Here is a 16,577-nt window from a genome sequence, read left to right on the forward strand (position 1 = left end):
TGAGCTTGTATTAATAGTCTTCCACCTGTAAAGCCACGCTTCTTGTTATGATTCTGCTTATACAAGGCTGAGTGTGAAGCAAAATATACTTTCAGAAATTCCCTAATACTGAAACAAGTTTCTTGACAATATTATTTAATTTTTGGATATTAGATTTTAAATATCAGTAGGGTCTCTGTGTTGTGGAAGATGCAGAAGAACAGTTGCTTTTTCATGGTAGGGTTAGTTGGTCTGGATGTTTCATTAAATTGAAACAAGAATGATTAGAATTAGGGTGAAGTTCTAGAAACCAAGTTTTATTTAGAATTAAAATAAGCAGTTTATAACATTAATATGTAAGGAGAAGGGTTTTCCTCTCTGCATTATTAAGGGTTTGAAAGAACAGTAAGGTTACGGTGCTGGTGTAAAGAAGAAAGTAAGCAGAAGCCCTGGAGACCTAAAAACATGTCTGTTGGGTTTCAGCAGTTACAGCTAGCAGAAGCTGCAGAATTCATGCTGCATTTCAGTGTGCGTGCACTTCTTGCCTAGTTATCTTTTCCCAGTTATCTTTGAGTTTGAGTTTCTATTCAGGTTGAAGTTGCAGATATGATGTTTTTTCCTTCTGTTTTTTTTTTTTTTTCTGAGTTGGAGGAATTAAATAGATTTCCTAAAATCATTAGTAATTTTGAGCGTGTATTTTAGTTCTGCGTGTTCACTATGCTCCCATTTGTCAAGGGAACAAATAGCTGGTAGTATGGCAGATTAGGTTTATAAGTACTTCTGCTTGCTGTTGTAATTACTTATAAATGTAGAACTGTTAAAGACACTGTCCCTGGTGAAGACAGTCAGTTAATACATGCCTGGTGTGATGCAGGAGAAAAGGATTCTCTCTGTGTCCCATTTTGACTTGCTGTCCAGGGTGGCAAGGAAAATTAGCTGTGCTTACACATGGCGTCTTCTAGTACAGCTGAGGTAAGACTAACAGAAGTAAGGATTAGTGATGGAGAAAAGTGCAAATTCCACCCAAGACAAGGGTGGTGGGGTGATGTACTTCCATGACAGTCCAAGCTCCATTGCTGTTTTGCTTTGAGGTTTGAAGGCTTTCACAGATCTTGATGAAATGATTTCTCAGGCACAGCCAAAATAATATATTGAGGCAATGCTGTTGTCAGTTTCTTTGCACACTAGGAAATGAAAGTAAAATATTCTTGATGATTTTTTTTTTTGGTAAGTGTGAGACACTAAAGAAATTTTTCATTCTGGTCTTACCTAGGTATTTATCTGTCAGACTTGACGTATATCGATTCTGCATACCCATCAACGGGGAGCATTCTGGAAAGTGAGCAAAGAACAAATTTAATGAACAACATCCTCCGAATTATCTCAGATTTACAGCAGTCGTGCGAATATGGTAAGCTAGCGTGCAAATATTTCACCATTAAAGAGCAATGTTAAAAGTTTCAATACTTGTCTTTCATAATACTGTGCAAGCAAGGCCCAACCAACTTGTGCCATTATGACTCTCCCATACCTTCGCAGTGCAAAACTGTTGTAGAAGTTTATTCTGACATTGTTGGTTGTGATAGAGCATCAACATGAAGAGAAAATATAAAATTCCCTTTTTCTTGCATTTTTGCAATACATATTTTTTGAAGAAAAATGTGGAATACGTTGTATTTAATAGTAGTTTTGCTAGCACATTGTAAACTTGAATCTGTCTTCCATAACTTTGTGAAAATGAATTATAAAAGTAGTAGGATTGCTTTTAGAAAAGTTCTTTTACTGGAGATAATAAAGTGTGTACAACTTGTCTTTTGGACTTTATGGTGCTGTTCATAGATCAGATAATGTATTCTTTCTTTAAAGGTGGTCTCCTTCACAGTCCTTCTCTTCAATTTCTAGTAAAGTTGTAAGGCTGCATTTATGATGGCAGAATATGATATTAGCACAGGATTTTGGCTCCACTGAAAGCTCAGTATAATGAGAATGTGAGCTGTGATGTTCTCATACGCAGTCCTATAGGTTTGGGACTTCACTTTGGCCAGGGCTTCTCTGTGGCTTTTCCCTTCAACATACTCTGATAAGCAGAGCATCTCAGAGTGCTCTATGGGGAAACATACCTGGCTTTACTTATGTGGGGAATATCAGCTCAATGCATGAGAATTTGTATGAAGGACAACATTTCAACAGCAGTAGGGTTTGTAGTTTGTACCTCTGTCTCCCATAGAAAGGCAAGGGATCTGATTCTGTTTAAATAATTTCTGGAAAATAACTTTGCTTAATGAACAGTACAGTGATAATGAAGGTCATCTGTTCTCCAGATATTCCTCTGTTGCCTCATGTCCAAAAATATCTAAACTCAGTTCAGTACATAGAAGAACTACAGAAGTTTGTAGAAGATGACAATTACAAGTAAGTATGAAATGCTGTGACTGACTGTAATTAATGACAAAATAACTTAATAACACAAAGCGCGTCACTTTTAAGATTCTGCTTACAGCAAGCAATTGTGTCTCCAGTGCATCTGTTGAAAGTGGGAGAGATACAGCAGGGAGGGTCCTTTGCTAAGATAAGTTAATTTTCAGCATGCTGGATGGCACATTGTCTTCCTTTTGTGTATTTGATTGTATTTAATCTGCAGACCCCTCTGAGTGTTCTCCAGTGGAGACTCCATACTTGTGGCTCACATGCAACACTCTTTCAAGGGATTTATCTTACTGACTGAATAGAATGGAGCTAGGCTGTCATTTTTTGTCAGAATAAAGTCATCTGTATGTGCAGTCCCAAGTTCTTACTGAAGGGTTTAACTTTTATAAATCCTCATTTTATATTTCTATCCTTGGATTAGGTTATGCAGCGTAAAACAAACACTTGGTTTTTGACAAGTGAGATGTTGTACGTCTGTCCCTTCCAAAGTATACCACCCCGAGCAGAGGCTTTTATTCCTTAATGAAAAGATTATTGCTGTATTAAGTGATTTGGCATCCAGCAAAATGGGAGGATGGAAGTCTCTGGCAAGAGATGAGAATAAGCTCCAGGGAGAGGAAGCAACCTAAAGCAGATCTGTTGCATATGAAGAAAGTTTCTGTTTAGTGCTGGCTCATCTGCTTGAGGAGGTTCCCTGCCCATTCCCATCCTGCCTGCCCGGCACGTTTGTCACCTTAGTTGTATAGAAATTGGTTGTCTGTGTTCTAACAGTGTGAGGGGTATGTGTGCTAAAGGGGCAGGTTATCACAAAATAAAGCTTTGTGGTCAAGCATTTGAAGGAAAAAAAAAGTTTAACTGCAGCGTCTGGTTCTTGTTTTCATGGATGCCCCACTCCACCTTCCTTCTCTAGGCAGCAATCTTGTACTGGTGGGAATGTTATTGCTGAAGGAACTACAGCCTCTTCAGCCTATGCAACCCAAGCTTGGATAGCAGGGAAACTGAGACAATTACTAGTAGTGCAGAAGCAGGACTGCTATTCAGAAAGTCTCTTTTTACACCTACATGCTATATATCAGTCTCTAAAGGATTTTCTGCCGTGGGAGAAGAGTGTATTTTGAAGAGTCACTTTTACTATAAGTGATTATTCTTTGTGTGCCGTGGTGTCTGCTAAAAGGCTGAAGTTAGAGAACAGTCATTGTGACTTGAATATGTGTTTTTTCTTGCTGAAGGATTTTATTTAAGAAAATTGAACTTTAAAATTGTAATGAATTGTTGCTAAACTGTCTAGTGATGAGGAGAGGAGCTGTCAAATTTATTCTCCCCAAAATTAAATAGGCTTTCCCAAGACTACTAATTTCAAAAGTTCTATATGCAAATTGTGCAAGTGAGTTGTTTGATCGTTCTGGAGTTCTGGACTCTGCCCCCTTTACAGTACTACTGGAAACAGCATTTTAAAGTGCCTGCTTTAAAAAAAGCTTGAATTATTGATGCAGTCAAGTTGATAATGTATCTTCCAAAACGCCAGAGAATGATTTTGGCTTTTATAATAGTAAAGGCAAATGGCTTGTCCCACTATTGGAAAAAAAATCAGCATGTGAAGCCTAGTGCGTATAAATGCTTTATTCCAGGTGAGGGGCAGTGGCACAGTTCCCTGCTGCAGAAGAGGTTGCAGTGCTTTGCTGTAGTCAAGGTTTTGCTGTTGCCTGTGAACCTTCTTCAGCATGGTATTGCTAGCGTGTCCTGGTCTGTATGAGCCAAAGCAATAGGTTACATTACTACACTGTGCCCTAGCACGTCATTTTCTGAGTGTGGAGTGTTGCTGCAATAGTGTTTTTCCACCTAAACAAAGAAATGTTTGCAAATAATGTGTGCTAAATATAACATGCAAGATTTGTATTAAGGTCACAGTGTTGCAATTACAAAACAAGAAGTTTTCTGTTGTAAACTTAGTATATGTTTTGTGTGTTTGTGTGTGCATTTGTCAACACCTTCTTTTTGCATGTTTCTATTTCCTGACAAATTTTTAATGCTTCTTTAATGCAGGCTTTCATTAAAGATAGAACCAGGGACCAGCACCCCCCACTCTGCTGCTTCCAGAGAAGATTTAGTAGGTAAGTACTTAATAAATGTGAGAAGAATTTAGGTTGCCAAACATATTTTTGAGTTGCAAATGTGGAAAACATTTGCTTGAGGCTAATTAAAGCGGTATGAAGTATAAATGCTCTATATGGGTAATAAAAGTTCTTAAGTTGGCCTGTAGAGACATTTTTCATGAAATTGAGTCAGTTTTGTAGGTTCTTGGTGTATTGTAGGCACTAACTTACTAGTGTCATTTGGGGGTGAAGAGCTATTAAATATTCATTCTTTGTGTCTAGACAAAAAGCCTTCATCTAAGCTTCATGGAAGAATATGCTTCCAAACAAAAGTAAATTACTTTTGATTTCTGAGAAATTGGTGAAGTTGGGAGTTCCAAATGTGGAGATCAATGGGACTTGTTCAATGTCAGTGTAGCTAATGGAACAACCTTTAGGACTTACCAAATGCTTATAGCTGGATGGTATTTGAAATAATTGTTTATTTGTAATCCTGTGGGTGGAAAAAAACAAACCTAAAATACCTATATTTTTACATATCACTAAGAGTATATCAATAAATTTATTACGGGGTATTTCTTACAGTTTTTTTCTATTTTTTTTGAAAGTTTTTTGTAACTTTTCCAAGGTATTCTTAGAAGTAACCCTGACAGTAATTCCAAGGTTACTTGGGAGTAATGTCTTTTCTGTTCCCAGGCTCTGAAGTCGGAGCATCTCCACAAAGCGGACGGAGAAATGTTGCAGCTGAAGGAGCCTTGCTTCCACCAACACCCCCTTCACCTAGAAACTTGATTCCACACGGACATAGGAAATGTCACAGTCTGGGATACAAGTCAGCATTTTATTTAGCCTGAAAATCCTCAGATTTGTTTTATATTACCTTTCAAAACAAAAGCTTTGCTTGAAAAAAAAAAAAAAAGTATTGTGCTTTGTATACTGCATTTCACTTAGAGACCATTTCATGGCAAGAGAGCAAAATCATAAGATAATTGGTCAAAACAGGCAGCCTATGTCGCTCTTTGGGTAATAAGAATAGCCAGTGGGTTAGCCAAAATAGGCTTTTTCCAAATGACAGAACTATATGTCAGGATGTTAAAAGCAGCAACTTTTAAAATGTATCAAAGATAATGTTGTAACAGTTTTATTCTTCTTTTTTCCTAGTTTCATACACAAGATGAATACGGCTGAATTTAAAAGTGCAACGTTTCCCAACGCAGGACCAAGACACCTACTGGATGACAGCGTCATGGAGCCTCATGTCCCATCCAGAGGGCAAGCAGAAAGCTCTACTCTTTCTAGCGGAATTTCAATAGGTAGGAGTTCTAAGCATACCTGTGCAGTAAAGGGTCTTTTAAGAAATATTTTAGCATGTTTAGTTGTAACTAAACATACAGAGATTGTATATGCATTGGTGTTCTATTCTAAAATACCAATTCTATTCTGGAACAAACTTGAGAAATGTAGGTGCAGAAAGGTAGCTTAAATTGTACAGCTGGAACCACAACCTAACAAATTATAAACAGAAAGAACGTTTTCTTCTATCCTCTTTAATGATGCAAACACTGTTACCTCTGTCTTCCTTCATGGGAGTGAAGGGAAGCACAGGACATCTCACCTCCACAATTCAGTCCAATTTGAAAAGGTTTTAACCTAAAAAATTGACAGAACTGTCAGTTGCTGTTAGGCTTTAGGAGCATAACTGATGAACGCTTTTAAGTTGTCTTTTCAGGAGTAGGTAACAACCTTCAGATACCAAAATGACATCTATTTTGACATTTTGAAGTCATTTATCTTCAAATGTTTAGGGTATTCTTTTGAAAATTTCTGCTTCCTGAGTTTCTTAGGGGCCAGCAGTTGTTCTTTATTCCTGTTGCCCTCAGAGACTTAAAGGAGAGGATGGGAAGAGGAAGGCAGGTGCCTCAGATCCATCTAACTGCAGCCAGAGTTGAGATATGAAACTTGTGTCACAGTCCCTTTTCTCAAAATGATTTGCCTGATAGAATTAATTGGTATTCAGTTTTTACAGTAATAGTTTTTTGTAGTGATATACTTTTTTTGGACTTAATTTTAAAAACCCATTTTGCTTTTTAGCCTTCATGGGGAAAAACAAGGTCATGCAATTCAGAATTATAAATTTTTCAGTAGCTGTTGATATATTTTACCAAGGAGAAAGACTTATTCTGAGCAAACACTAGATTTTTCATTTGAAGAAGTCAAATACATAGATGCATTTAAAAATATATATATATATGCTAATAAGAGAGTCAGTGGAACTAGCTTAGATCAGAGTAGCTTGAGCCTTTTCACATCAGACAGCTTCCACAATTAAGTGTGCATTGCCTGCCTATTTTCTATAGATTGTCTGCTCTGGCAAGGCTTGCCATTTCAAAATCATGAAGCGGGAATGGCAGTACTTAAGCATACAGACAGTTTGTATTCTCTGGAATTACACCATACAGGAAACAGAAGCTCCTCCTGCAGTTCAGATTTTCCAAGTACAGTCTTCTCAGTATTATGCAGGATTTAGGGGAAAATGCAGTGCAGACTTTGGGACACTGCTAGAGATGCAGCATTGCCTTTTTTTTAGAGCAGTTGATTTGTATCCTTCAGTTAGTGCCTTAGTTGTTTTTTTTACTGATGTTTCTCTCTAAATAACATGCAATACTTCTTTCCAGTTGACCCATTTTTCAGGCTAAATTGTTCTTTTACCTCCACCATAGTTTACCAGGAAGGATTTTGCCAGAGTTGACAGTTTTGCATGAGATACTATTCAGAACCCGTTGTCGTTTAGAAGTTTGGGAGAATACAGGGTTTTCCTAGTTCGTGTCGTCTCTGAATTTCTGACACGTTTTTTTCTTTATCTCGCTTGGCTCAGGCAGAACCCTGTTGACTTGCTGTAGTCACCCTTAACAAGTTGGAACAAAATTGCCCCTTCAGAAGGCTTTTATAAATCATTTGTAAAACGTCAAACTTACACGTTTGTGGAAGATCATCATTTGTGGGTAGAACTCCCCCTGTTCTATTCTCCTCCACCTCCAACTTCCCCATACTCAGATATTTAAGTTTTTAGCAATCTTTAATTGTTTTTGCTAACATCACCATTGTATTTGCCACTTGTTGATTATGAAAATTTCTGTGATGCAAAAGAGGAATAGAGAAATACGTAGAAAGAGATTCTGTTCTGGAGTCTTGCAGTTTTTATTAATGAAGAATTAGTGGAAATGCAACTTGTCTGGCATTCTGTACTGCTGCTTCAGCAGTATTTAAGGAAGTTGATTGAAGCTGCTAATTTTCTCCATCAGGTTTGAAGTAGTCTGTTTACTCAGTACTTGGAAATCATACAGTCACTGCAGCAGAGGTGGTTTAATGTGTTCTGCACAGCTTCAAAAGACGGACAAGAAAACTTCTGAATCTGTGTACTGAAAAGAGTGTTATTCCTCTTTCTACCCATAAATGTGGATTTAAACCTGTTCCTCTAGAAACAGGACAACCTTTTCTTAGATAAAAACCTATACAGGACTTATGTTTTTGGATAAATGATTCCTCTTCAAAACATAGACAGTGTTTCTGATATGCCAGTAGCTTGAATGTGGCCTTAGTGATGACTGTAATATTACTTTAAATCACTCTCTTAAATGACTGTTTTGGACCTTTCCAATCCTCGGAGGACCTGATATAATCTGCTTCTAGATCAAAGATCAAAAAAGCAGCAGCGTAACAACAGCTTTTATGGGATGATTTTGTGCAGCAGTCTACATTTATGTTATCTAAATCATTAGAGCATGCAAGTCTGTGCATCTTTCTCGTCACACCCTGTGTCAGTCATCATTGCTGTTAACAGATTACTGTAGTTCCTTTACAATTCAGTAAAGCAATTTGTAGAGACATTACAAAGATTCTTCAGTGTACTGCTTCGTCAGATACATAAGGACTTGGTCTAAACAGTTCTTGCTTCTAGAATTTATGCTAGGATAAGGGAGCCATACATATATCTGATTCTGTTGCCATTTTACTTTGAAATTTGTTTTCTGAACAGAAGTGAAAAATTCTTCCATCAGTGCTATGAATATCCTAATTAGAAGGAAGAAACAATCAACCAGACACATACACAATGTGAAATGTGAAATGTTCACTTGAATTCAGAAATGTTAACACGGAATTTCTTGTCTGAGTTTTGGACATTCATGATTTATCTGCATTTGAGCTAGTCATCTGGGGCTTTTTGTAATCACATGGAGAAATAGGATCATCAAGGATATGATTCGTCTCATTCCTAGGTGGGTAGCTAAAAGGTGGTTATATGACCTGTGTCCTTAAGACACCACTTTTAGGTCCATGGACTACAGAGAAGCAGGGATAGATGCTTTTACTTTTTTGTGGAAGTTCATTGAGAACCTTTCACTACTTGCTATCAGTAGGTCTTAAAGCTAAAAAGGTAATTTTGTCTTGTGGTCACTCGGTTTGTTGTGGCCACTCTATCCACACTTGAAAGAGCAAGCGTGCTGTTCTGAGATCTAAGCGTTGCTTTTGGATGGGTTCAAGGAACCAACCACCTGTAAACTTTCAGAAGCAATTCTGTGTGTATTTGCCCACTGTTTCCTTCTCACCTAAAAGAAGGATAAATTAAGGTGCTGTTACTAGATCATGGTTCCATTTGGAGATAGCATTAATCTTTCCTTTATTTGTAATTTTTCTTTTAAGAATCTGGTTTTCTAGCGCTACCTCAGTTGCTTATACTTTCTCTTGTTTCTTCTCGTGTTCACATATCCTCCAGTATCTCTGCAGCAGCACACCTTTATTCATGATTTTAGGAGTTTTGGATTTCCACTACTTCTTACAGTTTGGCCCAGCTATATTACTGCATTTGTTTTGCAAAGCTGAATTTGTTTACAATGACTAGTTGTTCAAATAAGTCTGCAGATGTAAAGGAAGTATGTGAAATAACCCTCTCTTCATATGTTGCTTCTGTGTGTTTTTTCTCCTCTTATGCTACCTAACATACCGGATGCCAAGTAATTTTGCCTGGAAAGCTTTTAAGCATGCACTTTCACAGGTACATCACTTCAGATACAGAAGTATTAACACAGAAAGAAATGGCTGAAACTGAGAATTGAATCTTAGGTGCTTAACAATTCAAAGAAAACATACTTGTTTGTTTATATTTGTAGCAGTTTTGGATGCAAATTCACTTCTAACTTTGGTGTGTTCTCTTCCTCAAATCATGTCTTTCTTCCACTTATTTTTTTCTAGCCCACGCTCTTGTGGATGAAAGCTCTGGAAAACTTAATGATCATGAACATTTGCTTTTATTTGTGTGTTCCAGTCACTCAAGGATAACTCAATCCCTTATTTGAATGCCATCAGAAAAAAATAATGCTGTAGAGTGAAAGAAAGGCATTTAAAATCAGTGCAAATTAATGTAAGAAAGTGCATTTATAAGAACAGTATATTTTGCAAACCTAAACTGGCATAAAATGCTTACAAGCCTATCAAAATTTTAATGAATTCCTCTATTAAGTCACCATCTTGAAGTACTTGAATTCTACAAGGGATTATATTTCTCTTTAAATAAATGAAGTATAGGTGTAGGTATACAGTGTATGCATTTTCAGGTTTTTGGCAGCCTATACAGTAGGGAAGAACTCTACACAGCCAATGTTTGTTTGAATCTTTACCCTGTAGTACACTGTTCAGGTGTTTAGGACTCTTGAGTCATCAGCAGTCCGCTTGAGAAGATCAAAGATTGGGTAGAGTTTCAGTTAGATGATTTTTTTTTCTTTGATATTCCATTTAAATGAGTATGTAGATGCCTGTCTCTTGCCCTAAATGTGGATACCCCATTTTGCTTTTGTGAACCACTTCTTTATTAGGGATAGGATAAATATCAGAGTTGTATGGTACTTCAGATGAAAAATGAGCATTTAGGTGCATGGATTTGAGAAGAGAAAAGGGGGACGTACAGGAGCTTCAGCACCCCTTGTCTTCCCCAGTCCTTACTCATTTTTGTATGGGGCACTCGCTTTGGGTGTTCTGTGATTAGTGCAGCTGTAAAAAATCCTATTTCTGCCTCATCTGTATCCACGTGGTTCTGTGTTTTTGCTAACTTTTCATGATTAAATTTGCGATCAGTGATGATACTAGATGTTTGCGTGTTAATAATCTGGCAGCATATTGAGTTGTTTGCCAGTCTTTACAGCATTATTATTAATTTGCAATCCCAAGCTGATCTATTTAAACTTTGTTGCATAGTACTTACATAATTCCGAACAAGTTAAATATATATATGAAGATTTTCATTATGGTAATAGACATAACAAGGCAGAACGCGATTTTTAGTGCAAGGAATCCATCTCCATGTTTGCTGGGCTGTACTGTGCTGCAGCAACTGATGATCAGGCCTACCGACCAATTTTTTTTTATGTTTTTGCCTTAGAATTTCAAGCTCTGTCAGGTCAGTCTCTGGCTATAGTGACTAGGGCTCTGGAAACACTGTGTGGCTGGAGCCAAAAGAGTGTCAGTTGCAGATTTGAGAGAGGGAAAGAATTTTCAGTCTGAATACTTTTTAAGCTCTTTGGGGTTGGTTTGTTTATATTAACACCTGTTTAACTTTGGGGACTAACTTATGGATAAAGGAAGCCTGTGTTAAACGTTCCATATCCTCAGACTTTCAGCAGGGAGTGAATGCTGTGACTGGGGGTGGAATGGGTATGCCATGGGATAGGCATTCGCTATCGCATAACTGGGAGCCCGGCCTCACACTCTCTGGGTGGTTGTAGCCTAGACACGTGCATATGTGTATCTAGAAATGCAAACAGCAAATTCCCTTTGGTATTCAGCTGCAGTACTGGAGCTCTGTGCAAATAATTCTGAAACTTCTCAGATGATCATCGGCATAGCTAATGAAAACCCACTGGGGCAATTGCTGTTATTCCTAACGTTGGGAAAGGCCTTCCTGTTGTATAGCAAAGAGCAACGCACCTCTGTTTTCTTTTAAGGCTATACAAGAATTTTTTCATGTTATTAGCAGGAAACAAAACCAGGATGATACTGGTATGTGTCAAGTGGTTTCTTACATAAAATCAAAACTCGTATAGATGATTACTTAATAGAAAGGATTTGAACTACCTAGGGTTTCTTAAGTTTAACCTGAAGACCTGCTTAAGGTACTTGGGGAAAAAAACAAATATTGAGTACATACTTGAGAAGAATTTAAGAAGGTGATATATTTTTAAAGTACTGAATGAATGAAATATTTCCAGTTGAGGTGATAGTCAAATAGTGCACTTAATGTTTAAAAAAAAAATAAAAATCTCTAGGCATCTAATTTTGAATATGTTGAAAACAGTTCCTTTCACCTCTGTTTTGTAGTGAAGGATATAATACTTCTTTTTTTTTTTTTTTTTTTTTTGCTTTTTTGGAAAGTTTTTTTAGTATATTTTTTGTGCAAAAAGTCTGAGTTCCTTAGAGTCTTAAATAAAATCCAATTAGATATATTCTATTCAGATGTTAAAGGAGGCGAGCCAAATGCTAAAATTCAACTGTTTCCAAATTTTTGGTACAGTTCTTGAAAAACTATAGGCATTGATGTAGCTGGGATGGCTAGTCTCCTTTTTTCTAAATTAATATTAAATTTACAAGTGTAATTAGCAATTTCTTTCTAGAATAAAGTTTATAAATGGAACCCTTTGATTATGAATCCCCAAAACTCATTTAACTTCTGTAACTGTACTGTGTGTGTCGCAAGGATTATCACTTTCCGGAAGATGACATTTCATCTCTTTGGCACTAGTTTGTTTTGCATTTTTTTAAAAACTGCACAAGCTTTTAAACCTTTTCATTAGAATACTTAGTACAGCGTTTGATGTATAACTTCCTTAGCAAAGCTAATATGGTTACCATCAAAATGTCATTTCAGATAGTATTTTAATGCCTCTTTTAAATAGTAATATATATATATATATATATATATATATATATATATATACACACACACACACTTAATGATACAGGATTTGTAGTAGTCTCTTGAAGTAAGAACATTTACTCAACTGTAGGAACTGTGGCTTTTAGATACATTGTCCTTGCAGCTACTGGACAATACAGTATAAGCTGCCTGGAAGCGTTTTTAAGCTGTTTGTGTTCAGTCAGCTCCTTTACGACCCAGCTATTGAACAAGAGGCAGTGCAGAATGCAGGTAAAAATCTAGAGGGTGTGAGCTAATTTGGTATTCCACATAGAGGATACATAATCAGGAAGAATGAAATGTTCACGAATGTAGTAAAGAAGCAGTCACAGAAGTGTAAATCAACTGTTCTTTTGTTTAGCAGCAGGCTGCCTGCTGCTGTAACCTTTCAAGTGGTTGAATTCTTAAGGGATCAATGATCTGAGCATGTAGGTACTAAAATATTAAAGACACTTCTAAAAAATTTTTAGTCACCTGTTGAGTTTTATGCTCCTCCTTTTAGACCTTCGTGCCTGGCTTAGGAGACAGTAACACCACCAGAACCATCTTTTTCATATCTCTTGGCTTCTTCCACTCTAAAAGTACCTTTTAGCATATAATGTTAGTGTGAAGCAGGTTAGGATGTTCCTTTAGGGGCAAAATCAGGGAGGGAAAAACAATCTGGTATCCCACAGAAAGCTGTACTACTAGGTCATCTTAAGATGGTGTAGAGCTAATGTTTGGAAAACAGGCTCCTAAGTTTAATTTGTTGGTGGATAAAGGCATGTACATTCTCTTAAATTTTGCTTGGAGAGAACTTCAGCCCATGCTGAGTTTTTCATTGCTCTTAAATGGATTACCCCTGCTGTGTGTGGACTTGTAATAGTTCTATCGTATTTCTGTGTTTACTCACCAGATATCCATACTTGGTACAGCTTATCTTCACTCTATGGGCACCACCGCCCTGCTGATTTTTCTGTGCAAAATTACAGGGAACTTTTTTTTTCCCCCGGTATTATTTTTTAATTATTTAAATAGCTCAGTCATCACATGGAGAAACCCAATTCCTCAGTACAGCTTGGATCTAACAGAGAACCAGCTTTTCTTTCCCTGTGTGAACTCTGAAGTAAGGTGCATTGATTCAGATTGTCTTACTGGGTTCTTTGGTTGCTTGGATGTTTCTTTTAATGTTTGTCTGAAAGCAAGTCTAACTATTATTTTTATAAATGGATATTCAGGAGGGAGAGTAAACAAGTTGTCAAATTAGAGTGCCCAAACAACTGACCCTTCCTCAACAAATTCCCCAAACTACCTGAAAGAGTGACATATTCTCTCAGTATAGGTAGAAGTAGTTATGAGCTCATTTAATTGTTTTATAATTACCAGCATAGTATGTATACATCCACCTAAAACTGCGCCTGTTAAAACGAAGAATTTGAAAGTTAGAAATACCTGAAAGAAAGCAGATGTATTTGCCAGACACTTTGAAAATTCTGAAAAGCTGATTTTTAAAATTTTAAATGTTTCCATTTTATTATTTTTTTTATTTTTAAATGTTTCCATTTATTAGGGCTCCTTTTTTCCACTTATTAATCTTCACCCAGTTCCAATTGATTCTAATCCCTACCTCAATTTAATGTGAAATTCTTGAAGTAAGCGCTAAAGCATTTTCACTGTAGTATTTTGGTGAAGTATCTGTTACATCTTTAACATCAAATATTCTGAGAAAGAGCCATAATTAAAATAGTTGGGATGTAGATGATGAAATAGTTATCATTCGTTCTTATCTTTGTCAAGGTAGCAGCGATGGTTCTGAACTCAGTGAAGAGACATCCTGGCCAGCATTTGAAAGGTAAGAAAAACTGCCTCAGAAACTGCACTTCTCTATTAAGAAGTTACTGCTCATGATTTCTCCCTCAGTCCTGAAAATGATGCTATATTTTAATGATCTATAGATCTTCCAATTGAAACAATTTGAAGAGACAGTTTTAAGCCAGAGGATCATTAAAGCCCACCTGCTTTTTCTGTTTATATATATTTGCATATCCTCTATATGCTATTCATGTAACCTGGAAATTATTTTCACTTTTCCTGAGATTTCATCCATTTTTGTTCCCCTTGTTCTTATCATAGACATTTTCACCTGTTTTTTTTCTTCCATTTCCCTTCAGTTCATTGTTACATGCCTCTCTGTTACATGGGAAAGTACATTAACAACCCTTGCTAATGTCTTTTGTGGTTCAGAATAAATATCCTGCCCTTATCCAAATACCTGCAAATACTCAGGATACATTGCCCACTTCAATCCTTTCTCATAGTGAATTTGAGAACGTGGAAAAAGACTAACACCTATATTTTATAGTAAAAGGCAGAAGTTTCATCTTCCCACAGCTCAGTAAGATGTGCTATAAAGTGCATAGTTTTGCTTCTACACCTTAATATCAGGTAATCTATTAGCTTCAGAATTGCCATGGATGACTTCTACCATGCTACGAAAACATGCTTGTTAGAAATTTTTGTTGAAGAACTGTATACTCAGGAATTGTATCACAAATCTTATTCTACTTGAATTTATTGAAGCAGTTCAAGTTTTGTGTTACTCTTTGGATGAAAACATTGAAAGTATCTCAGTGCCAAAGGTGAACTCTTTAATATCAGTCCTATAAACGTACATGTATGTACACAAGGAAATGACCTTAAGATTTCTGTACGTAAGAAATAACATTCCATATGAGCACAGAAAAGAAAGCTCATTCAGAAAGGAAATCTATAAATTGTACATGCTCTCTGATATAATGTGCAATATTCCAAAGGTTTTCTTCTTGCTTTTCCTTCCCTGTTGCATTATGGAATTCACCAAGTTGGTTGAAGGTATCTCACAAAGTCAAAAAGTTGCATGGGAATGCCTTAGACAAGGCAGTGAACTCAATGCTTTTTACGTCTCAAGTAACAAAATACATTTAAATTTTAGTAAGCCTCTGGCTTTAGTTCATATTTCTAGAGAAAAGCAACACTCTCCATGATTATTTCTGTGGAACCCTGAGGTAAAGCAGAGGTCTTTCATCCGTTTTGTAGTGAGAACTGCATAGCCCAGGCTCCCCCTAATTAAAAGGTTTTCTCCATTCAACCACAAATATGTCAGAAGTTTTTTCCTCGATATTTCACATGATTTCAGTATTTTCTTCTCTTCTGAGAGAGCACTGTGATAATACCATTTGAAGTTGCATGAGAGCAAGTTCTCTGCTTACAGAGAAGGGGATTGGTTTCTTTACGGATGTTCAAAATGTGGAAGTGCTAGAGATATGTAACACTCGTGTCTATTATTTCTTTTATAAGTTGACAAAGCATATTGTGGAATTTAAGGCAAACGTTAGGATTTAAGATAACTAGGAAGAGTGTCTCTAGCTTTGATCGGTACAGTTTCCATTCTTATACAAGAGTCAATAAGTGAGGAAGAAGCATTAGTTGTCTGGAATCAATAGGTACTTGCAAAATTGGGATGTATCCAGTGTTCTTAGTGACTGCTTCCTATGCCATTGAATATTCCTCAGTGGTTTGGGAGAAGGATCTTAGGGTTGGAGAGCTCAAATAGCCATAATAAGTTGAACAGAAAAAAATGAGATACACATTTCCCAGGAGACAAAAGAGAGTGTACAGAATAACAACTATCCTTCGTTTCCCTGGCCCTCCTATTATTTTTAACTAGGAAATGCAGAAGGATGAGAACTGGAACCACTGATTGTTGGTTTGAGAGTTTTTTTGTTTTGGTGTGTTTCAAGGGCTAACTTGGTTTGAAACTTGAGAGAGGTTTCAGCATTTGGGGTATCTCTCCTTAAGCTAATCAAAATTACTCAAAGGACTTTAATTTCAAGTCCTAGCAATTATCATGTTAAGACTAGTATATTAAGTGACACTTCAGTCTCATTGGTTATCACCCCAAGTGTCTCTGAATAGATTTACCTGAAATAGATCATATCCAAGAGCGATATCCTCCTTGTTATGAAAAAAAAAAAAAAAAAGTGTAACGGTAAGAAGAAAACTTATTTTGTCTGCATGCAAAAATATAGGTATGCAGAAATATACAACTCATGTTACAGCTTTTCTTTCCTTTATCTTAGCGACAGTTTTTGTCCAAA

General features: G+C 36.7%; 1 protein-coding gene across 11 annotated transcripts in view; it reads left to right on the forward strand.

The window, feature by feature from the left end:
• RALGPS2 (Ral GEF with PH domain and SH3 binding motif 2) overlaps positions 1-16,577 on the forward strand; it is a 141,982-nt gene that overhangs the window by 105,412 nt on the left and 19,993 nt on the right. For all 11 annotated transcript variants that reach the window (XM_068691352.1, XM_068691341.1, XM_068691349.1 and 8 more), the window contains 6 exons: positions 1,253-1,390; positions 2,301-2,391; positions 4,450-4,517; positions 5,196-5,331; positions 5,661-5,812; positions 14,239-14,293. In XM_068691352.1, coding sequence (XP_068547453.1) covers positions 1,253-1,390; positions 2,301-2,391; positions 4,450-4,517; positions 5,196-5,331; positions 5,661-5,812; positions 14,239-14,293 — 640 coding nt within the window. The remainder of the gene's footprint in view (positions 1-1,252; positions 1,391-2,300; positions 2,392-4,449; positions 4,518-5,195; positions 5,332-5,660; positions 5,813-14,238; positions 14,294-16,577) is intronic.

Source organism: Anas acuta, chromosome 8 (assembly GCF_963932015.1).
Source record: "Anas acuta chromosome 8, bAnaAcu1.1, whole genome shotgun sequence".
Taxonomy (NCBI): domain Eukaryota; kingdom Metazoa; phylum Chordata; class Aves; order Anseriformes; family Anatidae; genus Anas; species Anas acuta.